This window comes from Callorhinchus milii, unplaced genomic scaffold, assembly GCF_018977255.1.
Source record: "Callorhinchus milii isolate IMCB2004 unplaced genomic scaffold, IMCB_Cmil_1.0 Scaffold13, whole genome shotgun sequence".
NCBI lineage: Eukaryota > Metazoa > Chordata > Chondrichthyes > Chimaeriformes > Callorhinchidae > Callorhinchus > Callorhinchus milii.
Window position 1 is genome coordinate 13,330,882 of NW_024704754.1, and position 26,588 is coordinate 13,357,469.

Below are 26,588 nucleotides of genomic sequence, written 5' to 3' on the forward strand. Positions count from 1 at the left end.
CTTTTAGAAGTATTGTTTACAAGTACTGAATTACTTGGATCTGTCATCAAGACAATGCAGCATTTGTGGAGTCCTGTAGCTTCGTGGTTAAAACACTCGCCTCACAAGCGAGAGGACTTGGGTTTGATTTCTAGGAAGGGCGTAATGTTAGGCAAGTTTCCTTACTCTAAACGGCTCTGTTTACCTAGCAGTAAGTAGGAACCTGTTTGTTAGTCAATTGGCAGATCGCTTTTCTGGGAATTATAATCCCTTAAAAATAATTTTTTAAAAAATTTGGTCACTCAATCCAGTTGTTTATGGGACACTGCTGTGCCCAATTGGCTGCCGTTTTTTGCTCACAAAATATACAGTCAATTCAATTTACAGTGTATTCTGTGAAGCGCTTTGAGACGTCTCAAAGATGTGATAAGGTGCTATATATAACAAATGCAAGAATTATTATTATTTGCAAGAGACCATGTGGCTCAGTTGCACACTGGGTAGTGCCATTACCACCTGAGCCATCGAAGGACTGAACCATTGTTACTTGTTGCCGAGGACAGCGATTCCAAGCAGTATCTCATCGAAGACCACTCTTGAACGCAACAACTCTCAGCATCTCAGAGCGGACTACTTGGGGCTATGATCTCAGTGTCTCACTTGGTAAACTTCTGATGTCATTCCCGCTGTAAGTTGTAGTTGGTCATTTCTCCCCGGGGAGAGAGTTACACGAGCTAAAGGGGTGAAAAAGATGAGATTCAATGGGATAATTATTATTCAGAGTTAAGCCAATACTCTGCAACATGGTGCTGAAATATTGCAGTCCATGTCACAGTATGTACAATTGCCACCGCCATTTAATGATGTCGGGGTGGGGCAGCTACTCATCGACTGAGCCATTGACAGTAGTGTATTTTCTGACAATGTGATAATTTAATCTGTGATGATGATTACATTGAATGTCGCACTTTTCACCCACGGTCGCATTAAAGAGACAGGTCTTATTAGTATAATAAGGCACTTTGACTTGCTGTATGGATCCTAGGTTAAGATGGTCTCTTCGAATTCCCCTTCACAGCAGAGAAGGAACCGTGCTGAACCTCAGGTCTAGAAAGTTACACCTCAGGAGATACCTGGAGTAGCATGTCTACTGAAGGTCAGAAATCAAGGGAAGGTGGACCACAAATGTCTCCTGGGCCATGTTATGAGCCCACTGATTACAGGAAATCTTAAGTCTTTAATTTGAAGTATTTCTTAACAGAAATGTGTTCTCAAATTTCCAAACGTTGAGTGCGTTATGAATGCTTTCTTCAGCACACTTAATATTTTAGAAATTTGATAATTCACATTTCTTACTTTGAAATCTATTAAGAAATACGGAAGATTAGACCCGACTCCCATTATGTTGTAATTTTTCAGACTTCAGTTATGGGATCACATTGTACCATCAAATAGCAGCTTTCAATTGAAAAAAAAACCTTTCTCAGTTGAATGGAATTTGCACTCAAGGGAGCATTTGCCTCAGTATATTTAATCTGTATTTCTCTTTTGCGCAGCTAGCTTTGAGTTCTTATATTGTGTATGTTGTAGCATTTTGCAAATTCTTCAGTATTTGTGAATGGCAATTGATGCGGTTCATTGATAAGAACTCACTCATTCATTAAAAAAATGTTTTGCTGCCGTTATGTAAATATTGTAATGTATAAACCGAGTTACTGCACTGGAATTCTCAATGATGAGTCTCCGAGATGAACTCATAGAGCCATAGTACTTTATAGCACAGAGGGTGACCATTTGCCCTATCTTGCCTGTGCAAGTGCTCCTGAAAGAGCTATCCATGTTGTCCCCTTTTGACTTTTTCCAATACAATTTTTTTTTCGAATATTCATCCCATTCTTTTAAAAGCTATTATGCATTATAAATTATGCTTCAACCACCATTTGATAGGGAAAGTTGTAAAATCATGTTTTAAAAAAATCTAACCTATCCATCCCTTTGTTGTTTTTGCTGATGATCTTAAATTTAAAGTCATTTACTAGGTTGAAGTTAAATTGGTTGACGGAATTCCTATCCATTTTGTTTTAGGTGTCAGGTTCAAAACTGAGCCTGTGTTGACCTTTGATGAAATTAGGATATATCACTTGAAGCGATGGCCTTAAGATAGACCTAGCTAGGCAGCTCAGATACTTCACTTTGCTACCCTGTCTGAGAAAATGCAAGAAATCTTTATCGAAGGTATCTTGGAATAAGATCGTAAAAAGAAATCTCCCAGTCTTCTTTTCTGAGCTGTCTTTTAATTGAAACCCTTTGACCTATTGAGACTTTTAGAACAGTGCGGTCTAATTTGACATATTCACAAAAGTATTTGGAAGTAGTATATCCTGCGGGTACCTGAATGTGTCACCTGCCAATTGTGCTCAAAGGCAATTTTAGTTTTAACTCCCGCAACACTGGATTGGGGTCAAAGGAGGAGGTTCCTGGAATCTGCTTGGTGATCGGAGTCTGAGCATAAATCCGTCGGGTCAGCCTGAGACACATCTGGGCACCTGTAGGATCCACTTAAAACAAATTATTTTGCGAATCTAGCAAACTAGATTCCAGAGTATGTGTCAGATGAAAGGACCCCTAGAATTCACTAGAAATTAATTAAATCAAAACAGAATCCTTTACTGGTTTTGATGGTGCAGAGCAAAATTATTTAGCTATTTTTTAAACAATGTGTTTGCAACTGTGGAATGTATGTATTGTATTTAACTGGGTATATTTACTGTATGAACCTGGGTAAACTTATTGTATATAACTGGGTAAACTTGCTGTATGTAACTGGGTAACCTAGTACTTGAAAAATGCCATGAATTGTGCCTTCGAGTTTACATTATTTATTAAGTTAATAAAAATGATACTGCACCAAGTAATATGCTATCTATCCTTTTGTCCTCAATGGTTAATGTCATTGTTCTGTGACAGCTTGAGTTAGACATTGTGGATTCAAGCCCCACATTGGGACTTTCAGTCCATCGTCCTGGCTGACACTGTAATGGGAGAGTGCCTCATTGTCAGAGGTGCCATCTTTTAGATGAGATATTAAACCAAGGACTCAACTGCCGGTCCAGATGAACATTAAAGATCTGATGTCACCATTTGAAAGGAGTTCCTCCCAGTGACCTGGCCAACAATCCCCCAGATTGATTAAGTATTAGTTATTCACTTTGTAGGTGTTTGACTGTATTAAGACAACTTTTTCCTCCTTATTCTCTCTGGCCTCTCGTCATGATTGATCACTCCATCCTTCACCACCATCTCTCCTCCCTACTCCATCCTTATGACCCTGCCCCTTTCTGGTTCACTCTCACCTATCATTTATCTTCTCCTTTTCACCATCTGTATGCTACCACTTGGTGACATCATCCACTTCCACATAGGGTCCACATTCACATAGACATGGATGCTAACCAACTCTATCTCGCTGTCTATCTCTCTGTCTCAATTTCAGGACCTGTGAGACATCAAGTCCTGGATGAGTTCTTTCTATAATTAAAAATGACAACAAGACTGAGGCTCTCCTGCTTGGATCCAAACACTGCCTTCTCATTCTTAGGCACTGACCATGTTGACCTTATGGATGCTCACCCCACCTCATGGAGCTGGTACAGGATAGAAACCAGTGGTTTGATCAACATCACCAGTCCTTCGAATCCCACATCCAGGCTCTCACGCTTGGCTTTTCCTCACCTCCGCAACATTGCCCACCTCTACGACGTCTCCTCTAGTCTGCTAAAACCGTCGTTCATACCATCATCACATCCAGGTTTGACTACTCAAAACCCAGCTCCCAGCCCCTCGCACACAAACTGCACACCACCTAGAACTCTAGTCTGTGTCCTCTCTTGCACGAGGTTCCACGAGTCCATCATTCTCATCTTCCACTAATTCCACTGGCTGCCCATCCCCTTGCAGATCAAATTCAAGATCTCATCTTTTCTTTCAAATCGCTCCACGGCCTTGCACCCTACATCTGTGACCTGTAATCCTACTGTCCCGATTGCAGCCTGTCTTGCCTTACGTCTCTTGTCCAATACATACCACCGTTGGAGGGCGACCTTCAGCATTCTGCCCCATTCACTGGTTCACTCATAACTAGTGGACAAAAATAAGCCAGCGACGAGGGGATCTGAAAGTGAATATTTCACCCAGAGGGTAGTGAGATTGTGGAACTCACTGCCTGAAGGGGAAGCTAGACCTTGAGGGAGAGGGGAGTAGAAGGGATGGAGGGAGTAAGGAATGGGTGGAGATTTCTGTGGAGTTTCAACACCGGCATAGACGGGTTGGGCTGAAGGCTGTAGATTCTTTGTAATTTGACTGTTAAAAAGTCTACATTACATATACTACAACTCTTCATAGCTTGGTTGTCCAATATCTCTTCAGTATTTATATGCTCCCTCTTGGTGACATCATCTGCAGACATGGGGTCAACTTCCACATGTATGCAGATGACACCCAACTCTATCACTCTGCCTCCACCCTCAACTCCAGGACCACTGTTGTACTGTCAGACATCAAGTCCTGAATGAGAGCTAATTTTCTCCAGTTGAATGTCAACAAGACCGAGGCTCTCCTAATTCACTGCCCGGATACTCACCTGCACAAAACTCTGTAACCCTATCGCACCAACAACAGAGTTACATTTACATAGTCTTTCATGTTGGGAGGATGTCCCAAGGTGCTGTACAGTCAAGTCAGTGTTTCAGACCTGAGCTGGGGGGGGGGTCGGGATTGGGGAGGGTGGAGGGCACAGGGGCAAGGAGGGAGGTCGAAAGCACAGTCGAAGGAGGCAAGGGAGGGTTGAGGCAGAGGGACTGGGGGATGGAGTTTCAGAGGGTGGGGGCAGAGTAGCTTAAGGCTCGCCCGCCAATGGTTGGGCGGGAGAGGCGGGGGACATAAAACAGACTGGAGCCCGCTGCACGGAGGGAGCGGGCAGGTTGGTAGGGGGTTAGGCGGCCCAGGTGTGAGACAAGCGGAGCCGGGTGATGTTGCGGAGGTGGGGGAAGGCAGAGCGGGACATGGCGCGGATGTGGGGTAGAAAGGATAGTTGATGGTCAAAGAAGACTCCAGTCCTTGCCAGGCTCCATTGGCTCCCAATCACCTAACGGATCGACTTCAAGATCCTCTCATTCGTTTTCAAATCCCTTCGTGCTCTCCTTCCCTAATCTGTTTAACCCCCAAGTCCACCACCCGCTGCCTCCGCTCGGGCGGGCTCCAGCCTCCCTCCCCCCCTCAGCAGCGCCTCCCCCCTCCCTCACCAGCGCCTCCCACCTCCCCCCATCACCAGCGCCTCCCCCCTCCCCCCCCTCACCAGCGCCTCCCCCCTCCCCCCCTCACCAGCGCCCCCCCTCCCCCCTCACCAGCGCCTCCCCCCTCCCCCCCTCACCAGCGCCTCCCCTCCCCCCCCCCTCACCAGCGCCTCTCCCCCCCCCCTCACCAGCGCCTCCCCTCCCCCCCCTCACCAGCGCCTCCCCCCCTCCCTCACCAGCGCCTCCCCCCTCCCTCACCAGCGCCTCCCCTCCCCCCCCCCTCACCAGCGCCTCCCCCCTCCCTCACCAGCGCCTCCCCCCTCCCCTCACCAGCGCCTCCCCCCTCCCCCCCTCACCAGCGCCTCCCCTCCCCCCTCCCTCACCAGCGCCTCCCTCCCCCCCCTCACCAGCGCCTCCCCTCCCCCCCCCTCACCAGCGCCTCCCCCCCCCTCACCAGCGCCTCCCCCCTCCCTCACCAGCGCCTCCCCCCTCCCTCACCAGCGCCTCCCCTCCCCCCCCCCTCACCAGCGCCTCCCCCCCCCTCACCAGCGCCTCCCCCCTCCTCACCAGCGCCTCCCCCGCCCCCTCACCAGCGCCTCCCCCCTCCCTCACCAGCGCCTCCCCCCCCCTCACCAGCGCCTCCCCCCTCCCCCCCCCTCACCAGCGCCTCCCCCCCCCCCCCCCCCTCACCATCACCAGCGCCTCCCCCCCCCCCCCCTCACCAGCGCCTCCCCCCCCTCACCAGCGCCTCCCCCCTCCCCCCCTCCCCCGGCTCGGGGTCAGACTCCCGCCGCTGTCCAGCGCTGCCCCGCGCGAAGGGCGCTATATGAATGCGAGTTGTTGTTGTTGTCGATGTTGAAAGCCTCTCCGCGCTCCAGTTTTACTCGGAGCCGCGGGGGTGTCCGTGTCCCTGAGGCTCCCCCTCGTGGCAGTCAGTGCGGCCCCGGAACCTCTGGTCGGGGAGCGGGGGATCCGGGGAGCGGCGGACCGCGGGGGGAGGGGCACCGAGGAGCGCGAAGGACGGTTTACACAGAGGGACTTCCGCCGGACACGCAGACGGTAAACTCCGCGTTTAAAGAGGCAGAAATAAAATATAAACAGGTAAATAAAGCGGACAAAAGCCCCTCCTCCCCCACTCCCCCCCTCCCCCACACCCCCTCCCGCCCGCCCGCCCTCCTCAGGGGGTGGGGATGAGGGGTGAGAGCGGCCACGGAGTAACCGAGAGACACCTCCCGGTGACTGAGGCGGGGCCTCAGCGTCTGTCACACACAGTGACTGAGGGGCTCAGTGTCTGTTACACACTGTGATTGAGGCTCTGTGTCTGTCACACACTGTGACTGAGGCTCAGTGTCTGTTACACACAGTGACTGATGGGCTCAGTGTCTGTTACACACAGTGACTGAGGGGCTCAGTATCACACACAGTGACTGAGGGGCTCAGTGTCTGTTACACACAGTAACTGGGGCACTCAGTGTCACACACAGTGACTGGGAGGCTCATGTCACACACAGTGACTGAGGGGCTCAGTGTCTGTCCACACATGGTGGGGCGGGAAGTGCGGGGGACCTGAAGCAGGCCGGTGTCCGCCGAGCGGAGGGAGCGGACAGGTTGATATGGGGTTATGAGGCCGGAGAGGTATGGGGGAGCAGTGCCATGGATGGCCGAAGGTAAGAACGAGGATTTTGTACTCGATTCTCTGAGGAATGGGGAACCAGTGAAGCTGGGCAAATACGGGGGTGATAAGTTCCCGGAGCGGGAGAGGACACCGGCTGCAGAGTTCTAAATAATCTGCATCATATGGAGGGAAGAGTTAGGAAGTCCAGCGAGCGGGCAGTTGTAGTCAAGCCAGGATGTAATGAAAGTGTGGATCATGATCTCAGCGGCCTGCAGTGAGAGGCAGTGGCGGAGGTGGGCATCGTTGTGGAAGTGTGAAAAGGCAGAACGGATCACGGCACGAATGTAGGGTTTGAAGGATAGCCGAGGGTCGAAAAGGACACAGAGGTTTCGGATTGGTGAGGTGAAGAGTGCAGCCATGAATGGTAATAGTGTCAGCGGCTGAGGTGCGGAGGCGCTGCCGGGAGCAAAGCAGGAGGACCTCTGTCTTGCCAACATTGAGTTGGAGGAAGTTGGCTCTCAACCAGGACTTGGTGTCAGACAGATAATTAGCTAGGACATCAACGGTCCTGGAGTTGAGGGTGGGAGCGGGGAGCTAAGAATATGGTATAGTAGAGAGTGAGATGCTCAAATGAGGAGAAGGATCCAGAGGAGTAAGAAGATGGACCCAGTGAGAACCTGGAGATGAGGACCACACCTCCGCCACGATGGTTAGTTCGCGGGGGATGATGGAAGGTACACCCAGGTGTCATGGCCTCAGTAAAGGGGAAGATGCCGCCTGGAGTGATCCAGATTTCAGTGAAAGCAAAGATGTGAGAGCAGTCTCACAGTGACTGAGGGGTTCAGTGTATGTCACAGTTTTCTCTCTCTCTCCTGCTTACTATAAATGATAAATCTCTTCACCAAAGACCTGTTTAAATGTGTAATTAAATGACTATTTCTCTGTGCTGAACTCCCAGAATCATGTTCTCTGTCTGTCCCTCTCTCATCTCCAGACTTTATCATATTATGTATAGATATACTACCTTTCATATAATAAATTATAAATTATAATTATAAATACAATTTTTTTATTTTATTTACATGTATAACATGTATGTATAGGTTTATTATATCCTTGGATATCATATCTTCAGTCTGTTTCAGATTTATTGTATTCCTACTATCTCTCCCTCTCTCTCCCCAATGTGCCTGCAGTTTTCTTTTGCAGATTTTTCAGCACCTAGATGGGGTTGTGAGGTTTGCACTGATGGAGACGGGCGTACTGCAAACACTTGGAAATGTCTACGTGTTTTTTGTTTTTCCTTTTGAGAAAGAAAATAAACATTTAACAAAATGGGTCATGGTTTTAAATCAGAAAAAGCTGTGAATACTGGCAAATTCTTGAGTATTTTTTTGAAAACTCGTCTGTTACTATATTGGGAGGGGGTGAGGGAATGTTGTGTGAAGGGCTACAATGTAATCTTACAGATTTCTGAGGAAGAAGTATCCGCAGTGCCTGTGTAAATGTACAGCTCTGAATTCCAGGCAGAGGGCGAAACCTTGGGCAAGTTTCCTTACTCCACACAGAGCCTAATAATAATCCCTCCAAAAACCAAAAACAATAATTAAAATTGGTCATTTTCAATCTACGACTGTTTGTGGGACATTGCTGTGCGCAATTGGCTGCCGCGTTTGCCCACAAATATACAGTCAATTCACTTTACAGTGTCTTCTGTGAAGCGCTTTGGGACGTCCTCCCGACGTGAAAAGCGCTATATCAAATGCAAGGATTATTATATATTATTATTATTATTACATTGCATGTAGAGGACACAAATTGAGGATAATAATTGACATTAATTGACTGTTGCTGTGAATGTTGACTGCTGTATTTCATAATAATATAGATTTTTTTGTGCTAACTTAATGCAAGTTAGCTCTTTTACTCCCTGTTCCTTAATATTCCTATTTCCTGGATGCTTATCCAACTATGTTGGTGAAGAGTTAAGGCCTTGCTCATTAGATTGGACCAAGGTTTCCCTTTGTCTTTTCCCTGACTGTCCAGCACCTTGGGACGTCTTGCCGACATGAAAGACACGAGACAAATGTGGTTTGTTATTGTTGCTGCTTATGTTAGGAAGTTTAACAAGTTCTCATTTAATGGGCTGAATGACCTCTCTCTGTCCTGTAAATGTTCCTTGATTCTATTCTGCAGCAAAATACTTTGCAATGTAAAGATCAAAAAAATGTTCTTTTTTCTGTGTTTTGTGTTTCGATTAAAGCTCAACACTATCTGTGACGATGTCAGTATCAATAATAATAAAATGGAGTGGGCAGGAATATCCAGTTACAAAACTGACTGAGGAGGACACAGTGCTAGATCTGAAGGAGACGATTAAAACGCTAACCGGAGTGCTCCCGGAACGGCAGAAATTATTAGGCCTTAAGATCAAAGGTAACTTTTGTCTATATTTTCTGTAGCTATGATGGACTTGGTTCAAATGTAACAAGAAAAAAAAGCTTGCATTGGTTTACTGTCTGAGCATGTCAATATATCTCAAAAGAGCTTTAGTACTGTCAGAACTTGGTACAAAATGCTTTGATATAGAATGTATTTATAGCACCATGGACTTGCTGTTTACCAGAAACCCTGTACATTTTCAGCACTGATGGGCTGACTTCCTGCGTATAGTGCTCAGGTACAACAGGTCTGTTGTGAGACATTTGAAAACACTACTTCAGTGAGCGAGTAGTAAACCTATGGAACAGGCTCCTGTGGAAACACTGGAAGCAGAAAATGTTGTTTCTTTGTTTCAAGAACAAATTAGATAGATTTCTGCGAGAAAACAATATCTCGGGATACCGTATATAGTTTGTGACACGACATGTCAAGCGACTGACAGGATAGTGGAAGCAAACTAGATGGACCTTGGTCTTCTTTCGCCCAGCAAATTCTTATGTTCCTATGGTTGCTGACTTCCTGAAAGTTGCCCATGTCCAGCATAAATGAACCATTCTAACATCAGCAGTGACCTAATGACCTGGAAATGCTGATTGGTATCCATTTGCATAGCTCCCAACCCTCTGTGTTCTAACACAGGATTTGAGTATGTGGACACCAAACCCATCAGATTCTAATGACTATTAAGTGCAGTCATTTGTTTTTGTAGGCAGTGTAATTTACTTCTGAGTGCATCCAAACTGTAGCAGATTCTTATTGAATCATGCTGGATCTATCCCAAATGGACCTGGGAAATTTGGATAGTCATTTGCAAATATCTGATGTAATTCTATATCATGCAGTTGTTGACCTTTGTACCTTAAATCAGCCTTCATGTTTAAAGATCTGGACACAGATTATCGGAATTGAGGTGAATTGGATGGATGAGGTGAATTGGATGGATGTGATCTCTTTCTCAATTGTAAAGGTGGCTTCTATTTGTTGTTCTTGCCTTTGATGTGATTGCACACCTGTTCAGCCTCAAGGTATTTCTATCCAAATGAAGCCAATGTTTTGGAAACTGCCTTATAAAGTGAGCTCATTCTCTAGGCTGACAGCCCAGTTTAGCAGTGGAGAAGTACTAATAATTATACAATAATTATTGTGAAGTGTTTTGAGATGTTTGACTTGAAGGTGCTATAAAATATGTTGTTTCTTTAGAATTTACAAAATGTTTGGTACAGGATGCCACTGTGACATCAACCTTGTAGCTTCTAGCTGCTCAGTGAACAAATTATCTGTGGCTGGGTACACAGTGTTAGTTAGCACCTGGTATTAGCATGCCCAAGCTATTTTTATTTCCAAATAACTTGATTGCACCCTACTGGTTACCTCGAACAGACGTTGTCACCAATTCCCAGAGAAAAGTCATTGGCGGTTTGTGGACATTACTATGCACACATTGGCTGCTGTGTTTGCCTACAAAACACCCTGTCACTACATGTTACAGTTAATCCTATAAAGATCTTTGAGACATTCTCCTAACTTTGAAAGGCATGATATCAAATGCAGTGATTCTTATTAGAATGTGTTTGTGTAAGAGACATCCTTCAGGGAGCCTCGATACTCTGTTCCAGAAAATTTGCTTCATGATAAACCTGAGTTCCTTTTACTTTTTCCCCTATCTCTACTTGTAGGTAAACCTGCAGAAAATGATGTGAAGCTTGGCGTGCTTAAACTGAAACCAAATACCAAAATCATGATGATGGGCAGCAGGGAGGAGAGCCTGGTAGGGAACCAATATTCAGCTATCAAAACTATTTGCAGCAGTTCCTTCACATATTTTTCATGCAATAGAAAGAAAAAAACATGCATTTTTGTAGCATTTTATTGTCCATATGCTTTGGAGTAATTACTGTAAACGTAGTGAGTATTTTTCTGTAGGAGAAAAGTATAGACATTTTGCGCACAGATGGATTCCACGAACAGTCATCAGGTGAATGAACAAATTATGTGGAGCATTGTTGGCCAGGACACTGTGGAAAAAATCCTTGTTTCTTTTTGAAATGGTGAAATGGGATCTTTAATGTTGACGTAAAGAACAGGCAGACAGGATTTTGGTTTAACTTTTCATTCGTAGCATGGTGAATAATTTCTGTGAAGTGTTTTGAAGTACAGTGGAAGTCAGTTAAGCCAGGCACATCGGGGACGGACATTTTGTCCGACTTAAGAGGAGTCCGAGTTAACCAAAATATCGTTCCCATCCAGCAGAAGAGCGCTGCCAACACCGTATAATAATGTGTAATAATGTTGTTTCACTTGAAGCAATGTTAACTAACTTTAAGTACTCTCACAGAATTCAGTAAAGTATAGTTACCTTTGTTTGACTGCAAATACAGTGCAGTACTTTCCTGCCCAGTGGTGGTGCTACCTCCCTCCCATTGCCGTTCCCCTTGGACAAGAAGGGGGCCAATTAGCGGCGGCTGGGATGATAGACACCCTGCAGCCTCTTGTGAATGGATGGGCTCCACCAATTCACAAACGCCTCAGCTGTCAATCAATCTCAATTTCCTCCCTTATTCTTCCCCATTCCTCGCCCCCCCCCCACCCCCCCCCTCACTGATTGACAGCCCAACTTCAGCCGCTTTGTAAATGGCTGGAGTCCAATGTCAATTGCAATTTGACTCCTCCCATCTCCATTCTGGAGTCCCTCGTGGCTACAGGTTCGACATAGCGGAGACCAACGCTGTATTCTGTCCGGATTAACCCGATTTTTGGCTGAATTAACAGGCATATTTAAATCAGGTAAGAATACTACAACAATAACAAATTCCAATTGTAAAGCGCCTTTCACGAATGAGTCGGGACGGGGCATTTTGTTTGATTTACCCGATGTCTGGGGTTAACGTCCTGGCAAAAGCGGATTCCACTGTACTTTAATGTGATAAAACAGTATAACATATATATTTTCTTTCTTCAACACCAGCAATAGAACAATTTGCCTAGAGTATAGATTCATGCAGCTTGCAATACTTTTGAGTTGTTGGTTTGATTAGTCTTTTTAAATAAACGGTTCTGTTTCTTTGCTAGGAGGAAGTACTGGCTCCACCCCCTGACAATGATGATGTTATCAATGACTTTGATATCGAGGAAGATGTTATAGAAGTAGAAAACAGGTAATTTCTCTGTGTTTGGTAATCGTTTACTCCTTCTGGGCATCTTACACTAAAAGGATAATATTTAGTTTAAGGCTGTTGCGAACTGTGGAATCGAAGGAGGCAGAAAAGGTCTTAGAAAAAGGTCAGGTAATGCGATTGGGCTGATGATTGGTAACAGAAGTTCAATGCAGATAAACTACCTATAGGAAGTAAAAATAGGAAGCACATGTGTATGTGGACGGGCTGGAATGCGCCAAGGAGTAAGCTGAAACAGAGGCAGAAGTGTTTAATGACTCATTACTCACCAAATAGGCAGCAATAAAGAAAGGCAAGCAGAATGCTGCGCTATATTATAATAATAATCCTTACATTTGACATAGTGCCTTACCACATTGAGATGGGGAATTCTTGACTAGAACACCTGGATAAATCCCCTTTTCATATAGTGTTGTAGGACCTTTAACATTCACCTGAACAGGCAGCCAGGATTTCGGTTAATATCTCGTCTGATGGGCAGCACTTCCAACAATGCAGTGCGCCCCCAGAACTATGTTGGAGTGTCAGACTAGACTCAGTTCAGATTCTGATGTGAAGCTGGAACCCACAAATTCTGGTACTCGGAGATGAGAGTGCTACCAACTGAGCCAGGCTGACCCAAATTAGTTGAGTCCAGATCTCTAGACATCACGCGCAAACTGCACTGTACTTTGGTCAGGCCAGAGCGAGAATACTGCATGGATTTCTGTTTGCCATGATTTAAGGGGTCAGCTAAGGACTTAGAGGCAATTTAGAGGCAAGAAACTAGCATGTTCCCGGTGTTGTTCAAAATAAAAAAGAGAACCTTACTGAGGTATATAAGATTCTAAATGGAATTGAGAAACCCAGAAATAGGAATGGCCAGGAATAATATTTTTACTTGGTTTTTCATTTCTAGAGAAGAAAACTTGGCTAAAATTGCACGCAGAGTAAAAGATTACAAAGTAGATATTTTAAATCCACCTCGTGAAGGAAAAAAGCTGCTCGTTTTAGATGTTGACTACACACTATTTGGTAAGTCCTGTTCATTTTATGTTCTATAATTTGTTTTTTTACATTAACTGTAAATCAGAACTTTGTCAGCTGTCAAGTGCATAATTATCACCTCTTTGTTGCCATCGATGTCACTTCCTGCGCAGGACAGTACAATTACAAAACTACATTGGTATAGCGCCTTTCACGTCGGGAGGACGTCCCAAGGCACTGGACATGGGCAGTCAGGGATTTGGACCCGAGCGGGCGGGGGCTGCCTGTGCACTGCACAGGACGTGATATCTGTGGTGATCTTACGACTCAAAACTCCAGCATTTTTCTACTGGCAAATTTCACTAAAAATAAAAACATAATAAATGTCTGTTATCCGTCTAAATTAAAGAAAATCAAAATCCGACAAATCTCATCATTTCCGCATCTGAACATTTCTAATGGTATTTAATCTAATCAATTTGTTTGTGTGTGATGTTCTGAGAATGTAATTGTCTTGACTCCGTCTGTTTCTTGCTGCTGAAATGGCCCTTTAAGTTTTCGAAGAATGCACTTGAGATTTTATATTGCTGCTCATTGGAGTCGTGATTGGGGAACGGAAGCTTATCTTATTTGAGACATTTCCCATGTAAATATTACCAATAACAACAATGAATTAGATGTAATGCAAAACTCCAGTGTGGAGTCTGGGGTAGAGAGAGAGAGCACAGGTTACATAAATACAGATGGACTGGATCACATCAGTGCCTTCAAGGTGTTTACATACTAAGCTGCTTTGTTGCTTAGTGATTTGTTACATACATGTATGTGGCAGCAAATTTTTACCAGCAGTGATCGACAAACAGCAGTGAGGCAAATGGTGAATCTATCTGTTTTATTAATGCATTTAGATGCAAGATAAAGTTTCCTTTATACTCATAGAATAAGAGTCCTTAATTTTACCATTAAAACAATTCCATTTCTCACACGTTCATGTGGTTTTGAGTGCAATTACGAAATTTGGCTCAGTTTTGTTCTCTAGGCCCGTGCAAACAAAGAAGTACATTAAGACTGCCTCAACTCAGTTAAGATCCACATATCATAAAAGACTGGATTGAAACTGAAGATGGCAGAGGTGAAAAAACAGGGTACTAACCTTCTCTTCCACCTGGTCCCCCAAGAGTGTTCAGTAAAGGCCACAGAAACTCAATAGTTTATGTCTATGATTACTAACTGGGGTCTATGTATGCTTCTTAAATCGAACTATATCTGGCTATTGATTTTCGTAAACCTGATTTAAGATCACAGGTCCTGTGCTGAAAGTGGACATGAACTAATGAGGCCCTATCTACACGAGTTCCTTACATCTGCGTATGAAGATTATGACATTGTTATATGGTGTAAGTAATCCGATGGACAAAATCAATCCTTTCACTTTCCCATCATAACCCTTGACAAAACACATGATAGAGGGAGGTGTGGATATCAGTTAACGATGCTTGAAAAGTAATACAGAAAACTGTCCCATTTACTATGGGGAAAGTCTAAGGATCCAGCTACAATCTGGAAACTACTATGTATGTGCAATTTTAAGTGCAACTTCATAATGTTTGATTTCTTTTTTGTTTCTGGACAAGGTCTGGGCTGCACAGCAGAGCCAAAAGTACATTGTCCTGTCAGAGCAAATTGATAACGAAGTCCAACACCCTTTGAAAAAACAAGAGTATACACCTCTGGATGCTTTTTCCTCAGCTAGTGCCTTCCAGAGGCATAATGATGAGACAATACCTTGAGATAATAGTACTGTCACTGAAGTCAGGACTCCCACAAGAAGTATTGGCGTAAGCTCAGTGTAGGGCTATATTTCAATGTACTTCAGTTACAGCAAAATGAGGCAGCGCACGACCTTCATTGCATACCTTATAAATTAACCAGAACTTATTGGTGAAACTGGTAATAGTCTATTTTGTGCTGTATGAACAGCAATATTTAATATGTAAGTGTACAATAACATCATTTGCATAAAAACCAATAGAGAATCAAGAAATTGTTTGATTGGATTGTCAGAGGTTTGAACAGTCCTTATCTCTGGTATCACTCTTAACTTGATTAGAAAGTGCATGAATAGAATTCATTCAGACCGAGTGCAGTGCAGGCATGTATGGATTATCACTCATTTACAGTCTCTAGCCTCAGTGGCAATTGATCTTGTGAAATGGGAAATTTGGAGCAAGAATCTTCTTACAACAAATACCTGACATTTATTATTTCATAATAATAATTCTAGCATTTTTGCACATTTTTGATGATATATGATGAAGTTTTCAGAGCAAATTATCTAATTAACAATTTGGAGCTAATATTTTTAATTTAATTCTCACTAAAGCAATTCGAGTTGTGCCTCCTTCTATTCCAGGTTGTGAGGTAGCTGTGGTGTGTTGAGATTGACCTTGTGTTTTCTCTGTCCACAGCTGCTACCAGCATGAAGTGGATTGAAGTAAAAATGAAAGTAAGTTTGTCTCCGGGTCTTTTCCTTTTGGTGTGAATTTAGATTGAAAGTGATGCTGGTGGAATGGTTTTAATTTGTGTGCTGTGGCAGTAGGAAGCGCTCCACTTCTGGAGTTATTGTGTTGCAAGCCAGTTGTGAACCCCTGTCCACAGGACACGTTTCTGCCTCTTGTGCGTGCCATTATTTACCTTAACATTGAATTAATTGTGGAGTCCTGTAGCTTAATGGTTAGATCGCTCGCCTCGCTAAGCAAGGGGACCTGGGTTTGATTCCCAGCAGAGCGAAACGTTTGGCAAGTTTCCTTACTCCACACACTCCTGTTCACCTAGCAGTAAGTAGTAACCCGGTTGTGAGTCGATTGGTGGATCGCTTTTCCGGAGGTAATAATTGCTTCAAAAATAATAAGTAAATAAATTGGTCACTCAATCCACGACTGTTTGTGGGACACTGCTGTGCACAATTGGCTGCCGCGTTTCGCCCACAAAATATACAGTCAATTCACTTTACAGTATATTCTGTGAAGCGCTTTGAGACATCTCGACGATGTGATAAGACACTATATCAAATGCAACGATTATTATTATTTCTAAACAGCTAAATGAAGAAAGAACTCACCTTCCACCCTCATAATAGAATCATAGAAATTACAGCACAGAAAGACGTTCAACCGATCAAGTTAGAAGATCAGCCATGATCTTATTAAATAGCGGGGCAGGCTCGAGGGGCCGAATGGCCTACTCTGCTCCTATTTCTTGCGTTCTTATGTTCTTAAGTTAGCTACCCAGTCCCATGCTTGTTCCCTGTGTTCTATTATATTGTTCCTAGGTTTTATTCAATTGCAAAATGACCTTGTATGTCAGTAGATAACCTTCTGCCATTGCTGCCACTTTAATGTTCATCTGTCTGGATGTTGTAGAACTTATTAGTGACAATCAAAGGGCAATTGTGTTAGTGAGAGACGTGGATGTTTGATTTTTGTTCTCCTGCTGTGCTTTCAGGAACTAGGAGTCACAACAAACTCTAGCTACAAGATCACCTTCATGTTGGATAGTGCGGCAATGATCACAGTGCACACACCCAAGCGAGGAGTGGTGGAGGTAAGGAGGAGATATATCAACAGCTAAGGATGTGGAAGAATTATACATACTTAAGCTGATGAAGACTGACAGTTTTGCACATTTCCACTGAGGTATTTGGCATAAGTATGTGTGTTGGGCGGGGAGGGAGAGAAAGCTGGTGATAACTATCCATTGCTGTTGGTACTGTTCACTCACTTCATAACTCAGCAGATTGTATTTTATATTGTATCTATGCCCTAAAGTGTCGCATTTCTCTTCCTGCCACCAACCATTCCTCCCAATTTTCTTTCTTCCCTGAACTGTTGATGCATGTTGGTGTATGGCACTGAGTGCCCTCCAGTAAGCAGTCTTAATGTGAAAGCCCAGGTAGTAAATATCAACATGCTCTGATACTATGATGAGATGTTCTAGCCAAGTTCAAATCTATCCTCACCCATGTCTGTCCATACACACATGCACAGCAAACGCCACTAGATAATAATCAGTGTGCAAACTGGCTGATTTTTTTCTTCTCCTCCCTAGCCTTGGGTTGCTGAGGCCAATCCTAGCGCCCCTTTCGCTGCCCTGGTTGAGATCAGCAAACTCAGCACAGAGCGGGGACCTTCCTGGGCTGTGTGGCTCAGTTCCACGCTGACTGGTGGCTTTGCCAACTTGAGGGTAAGCCTCCCTCTTTTTCTTGCCATTCCCTGCACCATTCTTCAGGCCATGCACCTGATTCACTGTGGGGATGAGCAGCAGTGCTGTGGGGAAGCGCCTGCTCTCCTTTCACCACAGAAATTGGAACAGGAGCTGGTATGGTGGATGAGTGTGGGGGGTGTGTCTCCTTGGTACCAAAGCCTATTGACACTCCAGTAGACTAATCCAGCATGCTGTTGAAGCTCAGAGGCCTGACATTATATGTGGCCTCATCCTTAAAATTCATCTTAAAATGTAAGGTACAGAATTTTAGAAACTTCTTCAATCTAGATTTCATTTCGAAGCTGTTCTTCAAACCTGTAGTTCTTCAAAAGAACTGGCTTCAAATTCAAGACCGACTTTACTAATTTTCCACAATTTTGCATGATATTATACTTTAATAAAGAGAGCGGTCTTATAAGCTATAGACAGCAGAAGCTTTCCTGGTACATGCAGCTGTGTCCCATTATGTCAGTTTCTAAAATGAACATTTGTGAGCAATTTTCCTTTGTGCCTTTGAAAAATGGATTTGTGAAATGTTAATGCTGCAGTTTCTCTGGTCCCATGCACTGTCCTGTAGCTGATAGCAAGCAGCTGATCATCTGGACTGGTGCCATTTAATTGCCTTCCAGCTTCTCACAAAATTCATTTGCCCTCTACCAGGGAAACATTTCTCTCCCCTTTCCTCTCTCTCTCCCCCCCACCCAACACAAATAAGTATTGAATAAGAACTCTGAATACAAGATATCAGAGAACTATTTGATATATTGTCGGTGAGGTGAATCAGCCTGAACGTGACTGTGTGGTAATGCACAGTAGGGGGTAGTGGCTCCCACAGTGAAGAATATGTCAGTATAATCCTGGCTCTATGACAAATGAGTCCCAAATATGTCGTAACAGAGATTTACTGAGCCATTGTTAACGTGAATAATCCATTTGCTATGAGAATATGATCTTGGACATTAGAGGGGATACAGTGAAGGGCAACTAAATTGACTTTGTATGCACAGTGCAGTACTGTGATAGCATGGGTTTGGTTATAACCTGAGCCAATAGAAAAGCGGCTGCACCTTTCCCGCCACAACGACCCTCACCCGCTACAACCCACCACAAACGTAGTTTCTGGCCCAGGGGCTGCTCGCGCTGTTTACCTGACGTCACTTGGCAGAGCAGCTCCGGACAGGGCGGCACAAGCAGCAAATTATTGCTGTGATTGTCTGTGTGTGTGTCTATGTGAGTGTGTATGTGTCTTCTATATGTGTGTGTATATGAGTGTCTCTGTGCGAATGGGTGTCTCTCTGTGTGTGTGTATGTCTCTTTGGGTCTATGAGTGTGTGTGTATGTGTATGTGTCTTTCTGAGAATCAGTCTTTCTGTGTCTTAAGTGTGTGTCTCTCTGTGTCTTTGTATGTGTGTGTGTCTCTCTCTGTGTCTGTGAGTGTGTATGTCTCTTTCTATGTCTATGAATATGTCTCTCTTTGTGGCTCTGAGTGTGGTTGTCTCGCTTTGTGTCTCTGAGTGTGTCGCTCTCCCATTCTGTATGTGTGTTTCTCTCTGTGTATGTGAGTGTGTATGTCTCTTTGTGTCTGTGAGCGTGTGTACCTCTCTCTGTGTATGTATGTGTGCCTCTCTGTGTATGCATGTGTGCCTCTCTCTGTGTATGCATGTGTGCCTCTCTCTGTGTATGCATGTGTGCCTCTCTCTGTGTATGCATGTGTGCCTCTCTCTGTGTATGCATGTGTGCCTCTCTCTGTGTATGCATGTGTGCCTCTCTCTGTGTATGCATGTGTGCCTCTCTCTGTGTATGCATGTGTGCCTCTCTCTGTGTATGCATGTGTGCCTCTCTCTGTGTATGCATGTGTGCCTCTCTCTGTGTCTGTGAGTGTGTGTGCCTCTCTCTGTGTCTGTGAGTGTGTGCGCCTCTCTCTGTATGTATGTGTGCGTCTCTCTGTGTATGTATGTGTGCCAGCTGGCATTTGTCTTAAAGTGGCTGACTTTCAGATGATTCGGCCACCATTGATGTAGTTTTCTGCGCACATAAGCACACAAAGACCTGATGTCCCAAAATAATACCACAATAGCACGAGTACAATACATCAGTACAAAGTTGCATTTATATAACGCCTTTCATGTTGGATGTCCCAAGGCACTTGTCAGCTCTGGCTTGGCACCCAAGTTGGGGGTGGGAGCTGAGGGAGGTAGGGAGGGGAAAGATAACCAAAGGCGCAGTCAGAGGACATGAAGCAGGCTGGAGCCCACTGAGTGAAGGGAGCAGCCAGTTCAGTATGGTTTGAGGAGGTCACAGAGATGGACAGGACCAGACTGTGGATGGATTTCAAGGTGTGGATGGATTTCAAGGTGTGGATGGATTTCAAGTGTAGCTTAGGATGCCCATCACAAGACTAGTGCAGTAATTTGGAGAGAGCTAAAGGCTGGTTTCGTGTGTGTATTATTGGTGATTTCACAAAACTGGAAGCGGTAATCAGCCGCGACTGTTTAGAGCCTGATGTATAACACAGGTGGTATTTCCTGGAGTCCAACAACAATATTTGAGATTCCCTGAAATAATATAATCCTTGCGTTTGATATAGCACCTTATCACGTCTTCTAGCTGTCTCAAAATTGCTTCACAGAATATACTGTAAAGTGAATTGACTATATTTTGTGGGTGAAACGTGGCAGCCAATTATGTACAGCAGTGTCCCATAGACAGTGGTGGATTATGTATTATGATTGATATAGTCAACAGCTCTAGAACAAGGAGATACAGACTTGAGGTCATAATGTAATTATTTTACATAGTGTAGTGAATATGGGGAATATGAATATTTGGCAAGAACGTTGTTATAAGCAAATTCATGGAGAATTACATCACTGTTTCTCAAAGAACTTGAATGAGGAGCGTAAGAGGTACAGAATAGTGCAAAGGTATTTTTTATATACTTCGGTCCAGATTGATCACAATGGTCTTCCCAAGAATTGATGTTGTAGGAAAGTAACTTATAGAACTTCTTATTTACAGGTCAAACCACTAGGAGTGATCTGGGATAAATTTCCCGAGTTCTATACTAGGAAAAACACCATAATGTTTGACGACATTGGCCGGAACTTTCTCATGAATCCCCAGAACGGGCTAAAGGTAAGGACTATCCTCTGGAGCAGCAAGATATCAAAAAGAACAACTAAATCTTGCTTTATGGTTGTTTTCCAATATACATTATGTTTATTTTATATTTTTACATTGATTTATTTATTTGCAAAACAGTAAAATTTAATTATTAGGTAAATGTGTGTCTTTGTGTGTCCGCATGGCTCAGGTGGTAACACCGTCCCCTCTGATTCAGAAGGTTGTGGGTTCAAACCTCACATCAGATCTTGAAATTTCCATCCCACCTTTAAAAGAGCATCAAGGCTATTAAACTTGGAAAAGTGCCTGCAGTGCATTTTTAATGCATTATCAAATTAAAATTTAAAGAGTCTTCACTGTACAATGTTTTCTCTGCGTTTAGGACGGACGATTTACCACAATTCTGAATCTTTGAAAACATTATTTGATTGGACAAATACTTTGCGATTGGAATGTCCCTTTCTATGAAATATCTTGTTTGTTTTGGTGCATTTGTCGGGGGAAGTTTGTTGTGGGAGAGTTAATGTTTTTTTATTTAGTCTCTAATAAACAACTTACTACAGTCTTTTATTTTTATTATGATTTGTTTGCAGATAAGACCATTCATGAAGGCTCATCTGAATCGAGATAAAGACCGGGAGTTGCTGAAACTGTCCCAATATCTAAAGGAGATTGCAAAGTTAGATGATTTCACAGATCTCAATCATAAACACTGGGAAAAGTAAGAATTCTGTTCTTGGTATTTGACTGACCAATGCTAATGCGAGTATTTCTGTCCATGTACCTATTGTACAGTGCAAATGTGGTCAATGCATTTATGCCTTGAGCAGAAAACCTTATGCTGCAGTTTTCACCAGACGATTGGCACTGGATTTCTTTTTGCTGCATTTGTTATCATGTCCAGCAGGGAAATGATTCAGATCAGGAATCATTCATATATCGTTACTGATTGGACATTGTGTGTGTCTCCAATTCTTCCCCGTCCCAAATATAATGGAGTGGCTCTGGCTTAGCTGGTAATCCATGTCCACATTCCAGTGTGTGGCTGGGAACGAATCCCTCCACTGTCACCGATGTTGTTCTTTGGATGAGACATTAAACAGAAACTCGGTCTACTTGTTCAAGTAGTTGGTAAAGATCCCATTGTACTATTTGAAAAGGGAAGGGAGTTTCTCCCAATGTCCGAGCCAATAACTAATCCTCCAGCTAAATCGCCATTCACTACACGATTGTTTGAACTATCAAATTCAAGTATTAATAATAACCAATGTTATTTCTCACTAAAGGAAAAAAAATCACAGCCTTTGGCAGTGAGTTTCATCTTCTCATCACCCTCTATATGTAGAAGTTCTCCTTTTGATCTTCAATTCCTTGCCTTTGGTGTAGTGTCTTATCATATTGTCAATGTCTCAAAGCACTTCAAAAATTTACTGTAAGGTGTAGTAACTGCAGCACAACAACAACATGCACTTATATAGCGCCCTCCATACAGGGTAGTGGCTCAGAGCGCTTATTTATAGATGAACTATTTTGTAAATGAACACCACATTCGGTGTGCACAGAACAATAACCCACAAACAACCATGAAGTGAATGAAGTGGAGTCCTATAGCTTAGTAGTTAGAGCACTCGCTTTGCAAGTGAGAGACCTGAGTTCAATTCCAGGCAGAGGGCGAAACCTTGGGCAAGTTTCCTTACTCCACACAGAGCCTAATAATAATCCCTCCAAAACCAAAAACAATAATAAATTGGTCATTTTCAATCCATGACTGTTCGTGGGACATTGCTGTGCGCAATTGGCTGCTGTGTTCACCCACAAATATACAGTCAATTCACTTTACAGTATATTCTGTGAAGCGCTTTGCGACGTCCTCCCGACGTGAAAAGCGCTATATCAAATGCAAGGATTATTATTATTATTATGACTAATTTTCTCTCGGGGATTGTTGGTCAGGACATTTGGAGAAATTCCTTTCTATTTTTTCAAATATTATTACAGGATCTTTTAACACCCACCTAAACAGGCAGATTGGACCTTTATAATTACAACTCATTCAAAGAATGACATCCCTAACAATGCAGTGATCTGCCATGTAGTGGAGTCTCAACTCCACCATAGGGCTTGAATCCACAGTGTCCTGATCAAAGGAGAGGGTGTTACCATCTGAGCCAGGCTTGACGCTTGACATCATTTCATTGACATCACATCTGAATTTGAGAAAACAGAGAGAAGGGGAAAAAAAGACACATTGAAACGTTTAAGAGCAAATTTCATTTTGCATGGGTGCTTGAAATTTAATCCTGTAACATAATCTGTGAATTCAGATGGAGTTTCTGAAAACGCTCAACTATTGTGGTTTGTGGATACGGTTATCAGAAGCTGTGAGCAGAGCTAAAGGGGTTTAATGGTGGCATCTGAACCCTGGGATTAGGTTGATCACTCTCAGGCGTCTAGTATTCCGAAGATCAGCTGTTTTAAATGTATCTTGGGATTGACTCTGGAACATTTTTGTGCTTCATTGTTTGTGAATGCTTTACATACATTTTGTACGGTATAGATACTGTGAGCTGTCAGAGTTACTGTCTGTTTAATATCCATAGCTTCACTGTATTTAATGGACACATGGGTTTTAAGCCCAGTCCTAGTAGACGTTTTCCTTTTTGCCTTTGTTGCTCCAAGACTCTGTCCTGTGTGAAGGGCACTATATAAATTCAAGTTGTTGTTGAGCTGAAGATGAGAAATTGTTCCTATGTTTATAATTAAAACTGCAAGAAAATTGCGGGCCACGATTTGTGGCAGAAACCACAACTTTTTACAGTTGCTGCAACTTTTAATGAGTGAAGTGAGTACCTGTCCCACCATCAATCTATCCCGCGCTCTCATCCTACTGAAGGTGGATGATCCATGAGAGTGCAGGATGGTTAATGGACAGGGGGACAGTCCAACGGGAGTATGGTGCAGGTTGATGGACAGGTAAATAGGCCAATGTGAGCATATACTCACTGTCGGCAAATGTTCCTACACATGTGGCCAGGACTAGGAATCAGAAGTTATCAGTACCATGTACCCCAATGTACCCCTCCTAGCTGTTTGATTGTTAGGGAGGGGGACATCACGGCTGCTTTGCTTGCCTGCAAATCCAGTCAGTAGACTTGACATTAATTGCTTTGTGAAGTTCTTTGAGACATTTCAGTGTGCTAGGTGCTATAACAAAGTTATTTTTGTTTCATTTTGTCTTTCTGTACTTCAGGTAATGTTTAAATGTAAATATTGTTTCTGTATAAATGCAACGATTGTACAATAGAATGTCGCATGTCCACACACAGACTATCTGCATGTTGGTTTATGCACATCAGAGTCAGGTGCATAAGTGAGAGTTGGGGCAAAAGAATTGCCCACAAGGTTCCTGAATATGCAATGTGGCTCCACAACGTGGCTGACCTGTAATGCAGAGTAAGTGATTTGTTAAGCAGTGTTTTTACAGGTACAGTGTATGGTATAGTCCAGGAGAGAGTGAGAGACTCGGAGAGAGAAAGTGAGAGAGAGAGGCATACACAGAAAGAAAGAGGAAAACCCGACAGACTGAGGTAAAAGAGAATCAGATAGAGAAGGCTGTGGCACAATGTGGTACCATAGTGACAGAATAATTCCCATGTTGCCATGAACTTAGTGGTTGAATAAGTTCAGCAGGCCAAATAGCTCCTGTTTGATTCCTGTTTCTATGTTCCTATCTATTTCATCATCTAATAACCCTGAATCATTTTAACTTCCAGGACTTGTCTGCTTTTTTATAGTAGAGAATATAACTTATTTCTCTCTTTAACTACCCATTTTTCTAGGTATCTCTCAAAGAAGCAAGGGCAGTGAGGAGCAAAACAAGTGTGGATCTTTTTGATGTAGGTCCACGCCCAATTTGGAAGTACATGGGGACATTTTAACTGTGATTGAACAAGGGACAAGTGCTGAGCACTGCAACAATCAGAAACGCCAAAGGGACTTAACTGACATGCACATGCTACCTGCCACCTCACCTCTCCGCAGTCTTCGGCACTACGAGTCCTTCAGTGAAGACAGCAAATAGAACATAGGACAGACACCTTGTGCTTCAGCAAATTCCTTTCATACTGTGTGCATTCTTCAATGTTACCATTTATCTATCGGATGTCTAAATAAAGCTCCACTGCCTTTTAGTAAAACTGGCTTGAAAACACAAGTATGTCAATCAAATTCAGGTTCTGCTCACGTAACAGTAAATTGCTTTGTTTCTCGCCCCCCTCTCCAAGTTACGTCCCAACAGTTATGTAAAGCAGAGCGTTCCTAAGTGAGTTTTGATTTTATTTATTGGCTTGCCTCTGAGTGGAATCATTATGAACCAGTGATATCTATGGATATCCATACTATCCTCAATATCTGTGGATATGTAGTGCATTCATTGGCCAATGCGACCAGGTCGCGGAGCCCTCCTGCTTTCAGCCAGAGTTCAGACTGTTTGAGAACCTTCCTCGTTTTGGTGCAGCTATTTCCCATTGATGCCTTTTGAAAGACCAGGATCAGACCTGGATTTACAGGTATAGCAGCAGCACACCTTGAGCCCAGAGGATACACTGCCTCGTATTCCTGTGGATTGCTCATCCGCACTGCTTCTAACCATCCGTTACCTTTGATGATGTTATTGGTTACTGTTACTGCAATGCAGACTGCGAGGGTACTTCATATTAAATAACCACAGGAGTCCGAATTGGCACATCCTGACCCTGATCTGCTCGATGTTAGCCTGACATCGGTCCTGTTGGTTTATTATTTATAATCTAACCTTTTAAAAAGATAAGAAATCTGTGCAAGTGAGCAGCCAGACAATTGGTGAGTGAACAGCTGTGTAGTTTCCTCTGCCGCTCTCCCCATGCAAACAGTAGAACTGAACAATGATGTGTGTTGTAGTTAGAGGCTACCTTGTTGAGAAATGAATAAGAGGTCCAATAACCTGTTTACCATTCAGCCAGTCAGTCTAAAAGAACACAAATGCCCAACTTGATGGTTTGTGTTGGCTTCTCCACATTCTCGGCTTTCATGTATTACTAGTGTGTGTGCTTATTTCCATTCATTAAAAACATAAAGCAGACATTCCAGGTTGAATTCTGTACCACAAACTTGATTCTCAATGGAACATATCAAAGGTGTAAATATTAAATAAAATAACCTGCTGAGGTTCTTTGATCCAAAAGTGGCTTTTTAATGGCTCTTTATAAACCCAACTGACTGGACAACTTGGATATTTTTGACAGCAGTAGAAATTGAGAACAGGATTCTCACCAGAGAGAGAGGACAATTAGGAATGTGTGTTTAATGAGATGAAGAGAAATGCATTTGGCAAACATTTGGCTGGCAGTTTCTCATGTGCCCCACATGTACAATACTTGCTGCTTGTTCATTGTCAATGTTTTTCCTTTTATTGAACTTCAATATATATGTTCTGTGTACACTAACTACTTAGCCGCCAACTTGCTTTGCCTCCTCTCACCTCAACCCTGATGGTTTGTCCTTGAATGGTTCAGATCGTACCTCTCTCTACCATCTCATGTCCAGAAACGGCTTCTTCTCTAATCCCGCATTGTGTCGTGTGGCGTTCCTCACGGCTCTGTCCTTGTTCCCGTCCTCTTCAGTATCTATATGCTCCCGCTTAGTGACATCATCCACAGACCTGGGGTCAACTTCCACCTGTATGCAGATGACACCCAA

At 43.5% G+C, this 26,588-nt stretch overlaps 1 protein-coding gene across 4 annotated transcripts; it reads left to right on the forward strand.

Annotated features, from left to right (window-relative positions):
• Positions 1–6,233: 6,233 nt before the first annotated feature.
• ublcp1 (ubiquitin-like domain containing CTD phosphatase 1) lies at positions 6,234–25,042 on the forward strand. 4 transcript variants are annotated; one of them, XM_007891410.2, is made up of 12 exons: positions 6,234–6,371; positions 9,149–9,321; positions 11,004–11,095; positions 12,397–12,482; positions 13,399–13,514; positions 14,765–14,863; positions 15,935–15,972; positions 16,971–17,069; positions 17,574–17,708; positions 20,748–20,864; positions 21,446–21,573; positions 24,692–25,042. In XM_007891410.2, exons 2-12 carry the CDS (start codon positions 9,168–9,170, stop codon positions 24,717–24,719), a joined length of 1,092 nt encoding a protein of 363 aa, XP_007889601.1. In that variant the 5' UTR covers positions 6,234–6,371; positions 9,149–9,167; the 3' UTR covers positions 24,720–25,042. The 4 variants fall into 4 exon arrangements, with proteins under 4 accessions (XP_007889601.1, XP_007889603.1, XP_007889600.1 ...); XM_007891412.2 differs by having other exon boundaries at positions 6,234–6,329; XM_007891409.2 differs by lacking the exon at positions 6,234–6,371 and adding an exon at positions 6,870–6,937.
• The last annotated feature ends 1,546 nt before the right edge of the window (positions 25,043–26,588 follow it).

Bases quoted from the DNA above. Each gene is read 5' to 3' on its own strand.
- ublcp1 (XM_007891409.2), top strand. The intron at 12,483-13,398 runs GTAATTTCTCTG...TTTCATTTCTAG, and splicing joins GTTATAGAAGTAGAAAACAG to AGAAGAAAACTTGGCTAAAA. The intron at 20,865-21,445 runs GTAAGGACTATC...ATTTGTTTGCAG, and splicing joins ATCCCCAGAACGGGCTAAAG to ATAAGACCATTCATGAAGGC.